Genomic DNA, 12,523 nt, shown 5'->3' with positions numbered 1-12,523 from the left:
TATTTTTTCCTCATGATTTCTGGGTTTTGTTAAGCATTGTTAAAAATTTTGCCAAACATTTTATTAAAATTTCAAAGATTTATGATTGGGTGGTGAAGTGATAGAAAGTCGAGTATAGTATGATATGTGACACCATTGTACTATTTAAAAAAATAGAAATAGTAGCGAGGCAATAATTGGGGCATTGCCTTTTATCAGAATATATATTGAAGATGGACGACGGGACCAAACCCGACACTAACCTAACTTAAGTGTTACACACTGCCCTTATGCATCATTATATTCAAGATTCAAATTGATGGCCACCTGAGTTGCAGTTTGATTTTGATGGCCACCTGCCAACAATACAATCAAATTAATCTAACATTGCATTCAAACCAAATTGTAAATACTACTTCTAGAGATGTCTACCACGACAGAGAAGCCTTTCTAATCCAGTCTACTATTTCAATTTTTATATATGTATGGATTGGGTTTGCATGGGATTCCTCGCAGCATTGTTGTGAATCGTAATCCAACTTTCATAAGATTGTTCTGAGAGGATTTGGTTAAATGCTTGGGCACTCAATTGAAATGGACCACGAGCTATCACTCTGTGACAAACCGATAACCAAACTGAGTTTGTCAATCGAGGTATGATAACTTACGTATGTTGCTTTGCTATGCAATGTCCCACCAGGAGGGTTACATGGGTATTGTGAACAGGGAAACTTATTGCGCCAAATCAAAATGAAGCTGACACCTAAATTTGTTGGACCCTTTAAAGTGCTCAAATGCGTTGGACCTAAGCTTATCGCATCCTGTGTTCCATGTCTCCCAACTAAAGAAGGCAATTGGGTACAACAGTCCGGTGGTCCAAATTCCCCCAATTTGCCTGAGAATACCGTTTAATAAACGATGCCAGGGGAGACCTTGATAGGAAGGTGTATGAGAGAAATCATGTAAGGCAAACGTGTGAGCAGAGTGATGGTAAGTAGTTATGAAGTGAAAGGGGAGGAGATTTAAGGAATGTTTCGAGCCTGTTTTTTGAGAGAGAGATTGGGAGAGGAATTTCTCTCCTTGGTTGTACCCTTGTTGATAAAATAAATAGATTTGGGGTCTATCAGCTTACCTAAAAATGGCATGTGACGAACTGGATCGATCATAAATAACCCACATAATCCATACATAATGAGTTTCAACATATAAATAAAGTCAACCCAAACAAAGATTAAGATTCTACGATTTCATGCTTAATAATGTCTCTTCATCCACGCTCACTTAGTTCTCTCCCAGTGCTTCCTTGATATCAGCCTGCATCACACACATGCAACAGCCTCATTTCCACTGATAAACAGATTGGTATAGATGTTGAACGGCTATTGAGAAAATACCTCAATTGACAGGGGAGTAGTGGTTGTGCCATAGCGTTTGATGGCACGACCTTCTTTGTCAACTAAGAACTTGGTAAAATTCCACTTTATTCTTGACCCCAAAAATCCAGTTTTACTAGCTTTAAGGAACTTATAAACCGGTGCCGTATCAGGGCCATTCACACTTACCTGAAAACAAAAGATGTGTTGATTTAAACTCAGAATTAATAGTTTAAAGATTTAATAATTCTCTCATTTGGATGAAGGTGACCAACGAAACCCTGCAGCATCATGCACTGATAAGTTTAAAGTGCAGCATGGTATATTACATGGAGTTCAGCTGGTTGCACCACAGACACAGACTGAGTCCTCTTGTTTTTTTCTGTTCCTAATGAAACATCAAGCTTTCATTGATAAATGAAAGTGGCACAGACAGAATCTCTTCAAGAAATGCAGTAATAGGAGAATCTTTTTTCTTTTTCCTTATGAGAACAAGGTTTTCAAGAGGAAGGTGCCACAAGGCAAACCCAGTAGGTCAATCTTAATAACTCACCTTTTAAGGGCTCCAAAACGAAAAGAAATGAATGAGAGAATATCCAAGATCTGGAATTAACCATGACCATACTTGAATAAGGTATGTCCTTGAGTTCAAATATCTGGAATTTACCTTCCTGCATGTGAGCTGGTTACCTCACCAATGAGTTTACTTGACCCAGATAGAGGATGGATTAGTGGGATTATGAGTAGCATACATCTAACCTTTTCTGTCTTTAACTATAAACAGAAAAGGTTTACACATTCTGAGAATCATTTCAGACAGACATGAAAAGGAGTAGAAACACCAAGAAGCAAGTTAGTTAAAATAGTTAATACTAGGTCAACTCTCACGATGAAAAACAGTTGGACAGGAAAAGAAATTTGGTCTTTCAACTTTGAGATTATAAAATTGAAACTTCAAAGTTCTAGTAGACATGAAATTCTAATTAATTTTAAAAATTTGCTTTCCAAAGATGAAAAAAACTAAATAGATTTCAAATTAAGAAGCATAGGTTACCTTCTGGAATATTGGATACTCAGCTTTGAATCTTGTACAGGCAAATTCCTGTGCCTCCTGGCTCGATCCAGGTTCCTGACTCAAAAACTGATTACATGGAAAGGCCAAGATCTCTAACCCTGGAAATCAGCACACAGGTAGAGTTAGCGAAGTAAAGAAGCTAATTGACCAAACTAAAACAAGGAATCTTCATTAATCCATCCTTGCACAAATTAATGTTGTTATAAGCAAAGAAAAGCACATACCTCTTTCCTTGTATTTGCTGTAAAGTTCGGTGAGCTGGGTGTAATTTGAATCTGTGTAACCGCTGCCCAAACCATTCAAATTTCTCCAGGAATAAGAATCCCTGGAATTCAAGTAACCAAGAGAAGCGAGGTACAGAGCAAAAGAAAACCAACCATTTGGAAGCAACATTTACCACAAGAACCACCTTTCCCCGGTAGATGCTTAGATCCACATCTTCTCCTTTCGCATCCTTCACCATGCCAAATAACTCAATTCCTTCACTTTCCACTTCCAACTATTTCAAAAACAAGGCAAAACTACGAGAACTTACCTTCACCACAAATTCATGAATGGACTTCTCAGACACTGATTGAGAAGCGCCCATTTCTTCTTTCTTTTCTTCTGCTTATGCGTATCCTCCTGTTCTTCTTCTTCTCTGGCAGGATATGTGTTTATTGATATTTATATATACCATATTTCTTCATTTAAAGAAAATTAATATAATATTTAAAAAAAAAAAAAAAAAAAAATTAAGCCAGAAAATTTATATCAATAAAAACTTTAAACTAACCTCGGTAACCCGACACTTGTATATTTTAAAATTTTGGTGGGTATCCGTCTCAAACACATCTCTTAACTAATCCATCATTGATGATATCATATTACTATTGTTGTCCTTTCACCGCCTATCTTCTTCGCAATGAAAAACCCATTTATAATAAATAAACCAACTTGTTGGTTAAGTAGCATTGATGTTCCTATGAGGTGGTTGTAAATGGACCAGAAGAAATTAAAAGGAGCGGAACTATGCATTTGACTAAATTTCTTTTTTCAGAAAAAAAAAAAAGAAAAAAGAAAAGCTGAATCCATCCGTCCATATTTGAGATAGATGGGTGTTATGGATGAGCTCAAAGACTAGTCTCCATCACTGTGTATGCCTTAATGTCCTCCACTATCAATAGGGTCTTCCCGTTCCTCCAATAATTTACAAAGGATTAACAACTTTGTCTTTTTCCCCCAACTTAACTTGAGACCCTCCAATAGTGTTTCGAAAATCCTAAGCTGCCACCATTGTTGTGACTTGTGCTGCCACTGAACTAAGCAACAAGAAAGAGTAGTAGAGATTTGGTTGACTGGTTAGAGTTTTGTATAAAACTGAGATCAGTGGCAAACACAGAAACAGTGATTTGAGTTGGTTCAAAATAAACAACTATTTGACCGCCTCAAAACAACCGCCTTTGAAAACTGAAAAATATCTGCATCCCTTTATATTCACGCTCCAGACAAGATTCCCCACCATATTTTGTAATGTGGTCCATGCCATGTGTCCCCTCCATTTTGCCTTCCACGTGGCTCTCCACTCCACTCAATCAAAGTTTCTAGATGCTGCCACATGTCGATCTAGCAGGCACGTGTCTGGAAATGGATTGAAAATGGGAATCCTTGCAACAGTATAACCTACCCGAACCCAACCGAATAATGTTTTAAACTTGAAGAGAGAGGGAGGTGAAAGGGGAATTTGGGCATGAGAATGAGAATGGAGGGCAAGAGCTCAGATTTGAGTAGGCAATATGATGATGGGAGGGGCGGACGTGGAGAGAGGAGAGGAGTGCCACGCCTTTGAACAACACCAACCAACTTATTTGGGGAAGGATAGATTTTGGTGGTAGTGGAAGTGGAAGGACTCGTGTCCAACGTTTTGATAAAACAAAAGGACGCGCAAATCTGCAGATTTTTTTTTTTTTTTTTTTTTTTTGCCTTTGCAACCCGGAGAGGCGGAAATGGATTTCCTATTTCCCAATAATATTTTTATTGGACACGTGGTCTTCTCTCCTCAACTGCTGACGCTTCCTCTGGATTCTCTTCTCAATTCCACCAATCACATCCCCACGCGTGTCCTCTCCTCCAATTGGTTCCCCACACGTTTCCTCAGGATCGCAGGCTATAATAAAGTGACCAATCACCAAAGGGACACGTGTCTGATTTGAGTGTTCTATACCCGTAGTAGACTTCAGACATATATTGGAGTGGGTTCTTGTCTTTCGCAATTGGCATTGGCCACATTTTTCTTTTCCCCCAAAACTGAATAAAAATGAACGCCAACAGCAACAGGAGGGTCAGACCCTCTCCGTCGCCTCAGGGCTCCGACTCCAACGACTCCGGTATCCTCAACGAGCGCATACTTCTCCTCGTATTTCAAACAATCAAGTGGGACTTACAGACGCTTTGCATCACCGCCTCCCTCAATTGTAAACTTCGAGCCATAGCCGACAGACTGCTCTGGCGCCAGCTCTGTCTCAATCGAGCTCCCCGAATGGTGGCCACATTGACCACCGGGGCTCCCAATGCCCGAGTCGGCGGTGGATGGAACGCGCTCGCCAAGCTAATGTTCTTCTGCTGCGGCTGCCAGTCCAGCCGCCATTTCAGGGTCGCCCAGCCCCTGCCCGGACATTTCGTCCACGAGTCTCGCTTCTCCAAAACCTCAGGCCGAAGCTTTCTCACCAAGAAATGTCGAGGAGACTTGCTGTACGTGAGCGATCCCTGTGAGCATTCCAACGGGAGCGACGAGGATGATTTGGGGATCTACAGAGGGGTATTTCGGGGATTTATGAGATCGAAGACTAGGGCATTCTTGATCAGACGGCAAGTGAGGTTGGAAGAGAGGACCAGATGCCCATATTGTGGGGCTCGGGTGTGGAGTATGACATCCGCTCGACTCGTACCCAAAAGCGCGGCTAGGCGGCTTGGGACGCATGATGGAGGCCTCGAATATTTCGTGTGCGTGAACGGCCATTTGCATGGCTCTTGTTGGCTCGTTCCTCTATCATCGGAGGAAGACAGGGCTAACAACGAGGAAGAGGAAGAGGAAGAGGAAGAAGAAGAAGAAGAAGAAGAAGAGGAGGAGGAGGAGGAGGCGGCGGAGTGTCACAGAGAAGTTCGTGAGATTGGGTTTGAAGACCGGACGGTGACAGATGAAAGCGCGAGCTCCACGGGGGAGGAAATAGTAGATAGTCGCGGAGAGGTCCGCGTCCACACCACAGATTAGAATGGGATTTGCATTTGGGCAGTTCGTAGGCCAAAGCAAAGCGGAGAAGCCGATCAAAAAAAAGTTAGAAACTGATGTAGAAAATAGGAGGGGGGCTAAGGTATAAGCAGTAAGGGTGAAGACAGGCAGACTCGAGGAAGCATGGTGTTGGCTGTTTGGTTTTGGTACGACGCTCAGTGGTCTCCCTTGCAACCTACAATTCTGTTTCCAACACCAGCGATTACGAGTATTCTAATCACAATCACTTTTCTTTATCTTTTTAAATTAGAGTAGCTTGGACTTTTGCCATTTATATTCTTTTTCTCTCATTTCATTTCATTACAATGCCCAGTGAGTCAGGGCTTTCCACCCATCCTCTGCTAATTTTCTCTTCTCAAATACACGTGCCTTATTGCTTCAAAATAATCATCACAAATCAGGGCTACTTGTATTAATATCTACACCAGAACCAGGTTGTTTCAATAATAAATTTAAATTTTGTGTTCCTATTTCAACATCAATTCATTTTAAGACAACGATATGGTTAAAGTTCGACTAGGTTTATTAGAAACATTCTTAAAAACCAAACGTGGACGTGGATACTTGAATATTGGGGCAACCTAAAATTCTTCTCTTTTCCACTAAAATCCTACGCCCATTTCATTCTTGTGCCTACCCTACCACTCTAAATTCATAGCCAACTCTAGCAGCGTTTCTACCAACCTTACGGTCCGTTGTTTCTCCTGATGTTTCAACCTACTTGCCACCGATTCCGCGTCAAAACCATCTGCATTTGCATTTTGCACTTCACTCTGATCCGCCCTGACTTCTTGTAGCAATTCATCAACCTCTCTGACGAAGTCTACTCTCAACAGTGTATTATCAGCTTCAACGTCAAGTGATGGCCGTAACTGCCCTTGATGCTAATCATTAAGACAAAATGGAATAAAAGCCGACTCAGTTTAGACATTCCTTAAACTTTATCATCCTACATCTCGTTGGAAACCAATTGAGCTATCATATTTACACAAGTATACCTTATCGATGTCGAATCCAGCTGGAACGAGAATGCTAAATGGATCCTCCCGCGGGAAGGTATCAATCATGCGTTTTCTGCAGTCTTTTAGCCATCCTTCATCGTTGAAGTTGTCATACATATTCAGAAGATCGTTGAGAAGTCTCATGGCAGGACTAGCCTCTCGTTTGAGAATTTCAGTCTAAAATATTGAGGAAACTTAGAACATGAATTACTAGGAGAATACACATTCTTGCTTTTTCCAGAATAAAATTGAAGGAAAAGAAAAAAGCAATGCTGGTGTAAAGATTAGTGAGATGGCTTGAATAGAAAAGTGCCGCAAGTTACAACCTGTAACTAAAAACCATTTCACTGGCAAGACAGGATCTAAAATGGATTGTGTAAAAAAAATGGACGGAGTGATAAAAACACCTAAAAGATTAAAAAAAAATGTTTCAGCAAATCATGAGCACAAGACCCTATTACAACTGCTATAGATAGATAAATTTAAGAATGATCCTTGGGGACAAGTTAAGAACCTTTTCCTTGACCTAAAATTGCAAAACTTGCATGTACGTGTGTGGATTTGAATGAGTGTTCTCTAAGCTCGTAATCAATATGGCATATTTAAAACAGTTTTGAACATGTTCATACCTCAACCCTTCGATATAGCAAATCAAGACTTCTAATTGCATCCTTTTCATCCTGAAGAAAGAGCCAATTACAAGTAAGCACATACAACTAGACTCCCTACAAAATATACAAAGTGAATGAAAATTGAAGGAATTTGAAGACTAATATACATCACGACGTGCTAAATCAAGTCGATTCCATATGACTAATAGAACAAGCTCTGTTAGTTCCCCTTTCTCAGCAGCTTCCTCAATTTTCTGCATTCCAATTGATAAAATATAGTATCAGAAAGTCAATAAGCCAGTTCTGCAATAATTTAATAGTCAGAAGCTTTATGTGAAAAATGGTACGAAATTAGACAAATTCAAAGAAAAATCACCATGAATACTACCCATGAATAGAACACTATAATCATACCTAAGAAGAATATAATAATAAAAAACCCTAAATATCCTTCATTCGCAAACCATAGCCAAGTCACTGTGCAGGCTCTAGTAAGCAAACTCTACTTGTTTAGTTGAGAACTCATGGTTTGTGTTTGCTTAAGCTATCTTTTAGTGTATTGTCATAAAAACTTCGCCAAAAGCAAGAACAAGAAAACTTCATGCTGATTCGAAGACAACACCCTACTTCTTGAAAGATCAAGTTAATGATTAATAGTAGCATAATGTTACATCAATCAACCCAAAACTTAAAAACTTAAGCTAATGGGTTATGGTAAATTTAATCTAATATCAATACTATTCCTTTTCACTTGTGGACTTGAAAATTTAAAGAAGACCTAACAAATGGGAATCAATACTTACTCGAGAGGAAATTATATTACAAGAGTTCGAACACAGGACCTTCTACTTTGATAGCATGTTAAATTACCAATCAATCCAAAAGTTTAAGCTAATGAGTTATATCAATACATTAACACAATAGTTGATTACCTCTTCAACTTCTTCAACAGCTCTAATAAAGCTTGAAACCAGTTTTCTAGCTTTTATGACATCTTCTTCGGGAAATCCTTTCAGACGCATCCCAATCTCACGATATTCTTCTACCTTTCTTTCCTCTTCTTCATCTTCCTCTTGACGCCTTCGATGTAACTCCTTTGTCTTCTCTCTTTGTCGGGCTTGCCATTCCTATGGTAGAACAGGTTAATATCTGATTTTTTTAAACATTTTCCTTTTTTTAATAAAAAAAAAAACACGATTAACGAAAAATGCAAAAGAAGAGGAGGCCAACTCGGAAGTTAAATAAGGTTACAAGAAAGCCTTCTATTTAGCCAAAACATCATCAATAAAGTAACTACAAAAAGCTTTATAAAGCCCACACTGAAAAAAATGTAACAAAAAGAACGTTAATGAACATCAAACGAGGATGCAGTGCCAGAGGAGGCGAGAACATTCAGTTTCTAGTGATAAAAAAATGAATGGACCTCCAAATTCATATCCTGTACCAATAATCTTCTTCGTCATATGATCCCCAAACAAGTAATAGGCAGAGAAAAAATAGACAAAACAATTAAGGTCACAAGTGAGTTCACAAAAAGAAATCAAGTTAAAAAGCGTCGAAGCAAATGTAAAACAGAAGCTAAAGGGATAGAGGGTGTGGAATTAATGACGTCATATCCAAGAATAAAGGATGTTGATTTATATGCGAAAGTGACAGCCAGAGAAGGTGCATGTGACAAAGAAGTAGGAAATAAGCTAGAATTGTATGTCACATGGGTCGTGGCACCGGAGTCTATGACCCGTTTAATAGAGGATGTAAGAAGACATTGGAAGGGTTGCAATAGGATTCAATGATGCATGCGATTATATTATTTCTGATGCAATTGGAATTTGGCAAAACCATCAAAAGAAATAGTAACCGATCTCTCAGATATATCATTGGTGGAGGCAACGTGAGCAACTTGAGGTCTTTGGCCCTTATTCAAGAACTTACGATAGTCATGTTTCATATGACCAAACTTACGACAGTTGTTACATACAATCTCCTACAAAAATCTTGTCGCTGATTATCGGAACCAAGTCTCTGAGTATTGATGCTCATCCCCTTAGCAACCTTAGAATCATTCCGACTAATTAGAGTATTGTTAAACTTGAGAACTAGATGAACCAGATGGAGGATTTTACGCACGAAGGACTCTAATAAAGGTTTCGTCCAAATAAGGGGTCTCAGAGGCAGAGAATTTGTGATTTAGTGATCCTGAATTCATACGAATGTCCATTAAGAAAGCTCGTGACACTCATCTTCTCTTGTTGAGCTCGTTGAACCTATATATTACAATAAAAGACAACTATGCATAATATCATATATGTTATAACACTATGTACTATTTTTTTTTTTTCTTTTTTAACAAGAAACAAAAAAAAATTATTAAAAAATGAAAAAGACTAAAGCTCAAAATGTGATACCTTTCCACCCTCTTTGCTTTTTCAAAAAAAAAAAAAAAAAAAAAAAGAAAAAAAAAAAGAGTAAAGGAAAAATCGATCCAATTCCAAGCTCACCTTGCTTTCAATCCACAAAACTAGCAAACCTCCCAAACATCCCAAGGATTCCACCTGAACCCAATTAATACCTTTTGAACCCCATAAAGATTTTACATAAAGATTCTACAATCTTTTGAGCTACTGATGACAAATTGAAATCTTGAGTCAACACTATCGGGGCAAATGCTTCACAAAAATTCTTCAGACTCCTTCGTTGGATCCATTTCCCAGACCCTGGTGTTCCAAGAAAAAATGTTTATAGTATATCAAAGAGGGATTCCAACTTCAATTAATTTTTCTGACTGGTCGCCTTTGGAAAAGAGGGAATAATTTCACGGAATTGTACACTACTAGCCTTAATCATAGAAGAAAAATTGTGCAAACCGGAATGTGATGCAGATAGAAAATCATTGTCTAAAGCCTGTTTTCCTACTGGCACAATAATTTCAGAAACATTCAGATTACCAGGTGTCTGAAAAAGAGAGACTAGACCTTCAAAACAATGAGTCTTCAGCAATGGCATCATCATTATACTTGCAGACTGGCTGACAGTCAATTTTCAAGCTACTTAAACTCAAAAATGATTCATTGTCTAATTCTATAACACAGTTGGGAAGCATTTCTTCTGATGCAAAGTTGACTAAAGAGGAAGGGAGTAAGATTTTAGTACGGTTTACTTTGTCGGGTCCAATGTTGCATTGATCAATAATCGAGGGCGGTCTCTTTGGCATGGGCCTCTAAATGCATCAAATTTGCCTCTTGGCTTGCCATTTATAATGGAAAATGTTGTGGGGGATATACACCCGCATCTATCGTATCCCCTTGTTCTCAAACCCTTTTTTGACAATGATTCTCTTCGAGGAAATCCTAATCCATCATACCAAAAGGCCTTTTCAATATCCAATTTAGTAGCCACCCCTGTTTATTTTTTCCTGACCCATTCACCAATAGCTCAGGAAATATAAATATATATAATTAATTTCTTTGTGTTGGATGATGGAAGTCCCACATCGACTAATTTAGGGAATGATCATGGGTTTATAAGTGAGGAATACTAACTCCATTGGTATGAGGCCTTTTGGGGAAACCCAAAGCAAAGCCATGAGAGCTTATGCTCAAAGTGGACAATATCATACCATTGTGGAGAGTCGTGTTCGTCTAACATGGTATCAGAGCCATGCCCTAAACTTAGTCGTGCCAATAGATTGATAAATCCTCAAATCCTCAAATATCGAACAAAGAACTCCTAAAGAAAAGGAGCCAAGCCCCTCCTCGAAGGCAGTCAAAAATGACTAAGACTCCAAAGGAGTCGAGCCTCGATTAAGGGGAGGCGCACTTTGTTCGAGGGGAGGTGTTGGATGATAGAAGTCCCACATCGACTAATTTAGGGAATGATCATGGGTTTATAAGTGAGGAATACTAACTCCATTGGTATGAGGCCTTTTGGGGAAACCCAAAGCAAAGCCATGAGAGCTTATGCTCAAAGTGGACAATATCATACCATTGTGGAGAGTCGTGTTCGTCTAACACTTTGAACCAAAATGCTCACTCTATTTCTTTGACCAATATATTTTCTTTCTGATGGTCAGTTAAAAGAAAAATGCATTGATTCTCTCTGGTGGCTACCACTATGCTTCTACTACCTCGAAGAAATCTATCCACCCTCAACATTAAAGAGATCGAACAAAATTTGCATCTATCAGCTTTGTAAAATAACCTTTCAACTTATTTTCCTATACTTTCATTCGTGCTGTCTTTCCCTCTCATTTCCCCTGCTTCATTGTTCTTCCTCTTTTCTTTTCCCCCCTCCCTCGCTCTCATGATCACGAATTTTGGGCCACATCAGTATAATTAGTAAATAGGAAACACAAGTTCTTTTACGACGTTTAACCATGGTCGCAAGTTTTTGGTCAGCCAGAAAGGAAGATGACGAAATAATTAGAGTGAGGATTTGGTGTGTAAAAATAAATAAGTTTTTCCAAAACATTTTGGCGAACAGGAAACTTCCCCTAAAATTGTCTTTTATTTATGTTCGAAAGTGTTTCAGCTTCAGCAGGTTCTATATAACAGGCATGTGTCACTCGGAAAATCAATCATTTTCATCTCTGTCAAGTGTTAACCCTTTTCCAAACCACCAGAGAGAAGAAAAAAAAAAAAAAAAAACAAATAAATAGCAAACAAGAAGAAATAGATGAAGAAGTAGAAGCTCAATCAACCGAAAATGCAAATTAGGGAGTAGTTAAATTCAAATATCCACGTACATCATCGTAATACTCTTTGGGAAGCCCATCAATAAGCGGCTCTTCCTTGCTCAAGCTCCTCCTTAAAACTGACCATCAAAATCACCAAAACCACCAAAATGAGAAGTTACGATAAATTCAGTATCTGAAGAGTGAATAAACAAGCTGCAAGAGAGCTAACCAGGACGAGATGAATAAAGCTTTAAGAAATAGGAGGTCGAAAGCTTCGGTAAGGTTGGGGAAGCAGAGGGTAATGGTGGAACTGGTGAGCATCTCAGCCAAAGCACCTGTGCCAACATTATAGTTCCGAAACAACCAGCAGGGAGGGAAAGGACTTGGATGCTTGCACGAACGGATTAAAGGACAAGGGGCTCCTCAATTTATTTATTTATTTATATATTTTTTTTTTAAATAACAAGATAAATGAGATTACACAAATTTCTCCTAATTTAGGACTAGAAATCACACAGATATAAATACGACTTAATCAAGATAA

General features: G+C 38.8%; 3 protein-coding genes across 3 annotated transcripts; 1 reads left to right on the top strand and 2 right to left on the bottom strand.

Moving 5' to 3' along the window:
- Positions 1-1,125: 1,125 nt before the first annotated feature.
- On the bottom strand, positions 1,126-3,073 carry LOC111795673 (putative glutathione peroxidase 5). Its single transcript, XM_023678223.2, has 6 exons — positions 2,963-3,073; positions 2,805-2,881; positions 2,652-2,713; positions 2,407-2,525; positions 1,374-1,541; positions 1,126-1,293 (listed from the first exon to the last, which is right to left on the bottom strand). The coding sequence occupies exons 1-6, from the start codon at positions 3,014-3,016 to the stop codon at positions 1,261-1,263; spliced, it is 513 nt and encodes a 170-aa protein (XP_023533991.1). The 5' UTR covers positions 3,017-3,073; the 3' UTR covers positions 1,126-1,260.
- Positions 3,074-4,617: 1,544 nt separating this feature from the next.
- Positions 4,618-6,029, top strand: EDL3 (EID1-like 3). The gene has a single exon (XM_023678263.2). It carries the CDS (start codon positions 4,724-4,726, stop codon positions 5,675-5,677), a length of 954 nt encoding a protein of 317 aa, XP_023534031.2. The 5' UTR covers positions 4,618-4,723; the 3' UTR covers positions 5,678-6,029.
- A 53-nt stretch (positions 6,030-6,082) lies between these two features.
- On the bottom strand, positions 6,083-12,397 carry PAC (pale cress protein (PAC)). Its single transcript, XM_023678265.2, has 7 exons — positions 12,209-12,397; positions 12,049-12,116; positions 8,240-8,434; positions 7,475-7,561; positions 7,326-7,376; positions 6,694-6,873; positions 6,083-6,579 (listed from the first exon to the last, which is right to left on the bottom strand). Exons 1-7 carry the CDS (start codon positions 12,324-12,326, stop codon positions 6,334-6,336), a joined length of 945 nt encoding a protein of 314 aa, XP_023534033.1. The 5' UTR covers positions 12,327-12,397; the 3' UTR covers positions 6,083-6,333.
- Positions 12,398-12,523: the final 126 nt, after the last annotated feature.

This window comes from Cucurbita pepo, chromosome 5, assembly GCF_057944985.1.
Source record: "Cucurbita pepo subsp. pepo isolate OVF chromosome 5, ASM5794498v1, whole genome shotgun sequence".
Classification (NCBI taxonomy): Eukaryota; Viridiplantae; Streptophyta; class Magnoliopsida; order Cucurbitales; family Cucurbitaceae; genus Cucurbita; species Cucurbita pepo.
The sequence above is the reverse complement of the archived record's forward strand: the minus strand, read 5'-3'. Positions and strand labels throughout refer to the sequence as shown.

Excerpts from the sequence above, each read along its gene's own strand:
- LOC111795673 (XM_023678223.2), bottom strand. The coding sequence starts at position 3,016 with ATGGGCGCTTCTCAATCAGTGTCTGAGAAGTCCATTCATGAATTTGTG. Across the intron at positions 2,882-2,962 it reads TTCATGAATTTGTGGTGAAG|GATGCGAAAGGAGAAGATGT; the intron begins GTAAGTTCTCGT and ends GGCATGGTGAAG. Across the intron at positions 2,526-2,651 it reads CAGCAAATACAAGGAAAGAG|GGTTAGAGATCTTGGCCTTT; the intron begins GTATGTGCTTTT and ends GCTGATTTCCAG.
- PAC (XM_023678265.2), bottom strand. The coding sequence starts at position 12,326 with ATGTTGGCACAGGTGCTTTGGCTGAGATGCTCACCAGTTCCACCATTA. Across the intron at positions 12,117-12,208 it reads GCTTTATTCATCTCGTCCTG|TTTTAAGGAGGAGCTTGAGC; the intron begins GTTAGCTCTCTT and ends TTTGATGGTCAG. Across the intron at positions 7,562-8,239 it reads CTGTTGAAGAAGTTGAAGAG|AAAATTGAGGAAGCTGCTGA; the intron begins GTAATCAACTAT and ends ATTGGAATGCAG.
- EDL3 (XM_023678263.2), top strand. The coding sequence starts at position 4,724 with ATGAACGCCAACAGCAACAGGAGGGTCAGACCCTCTCCGTCGCCTCAG.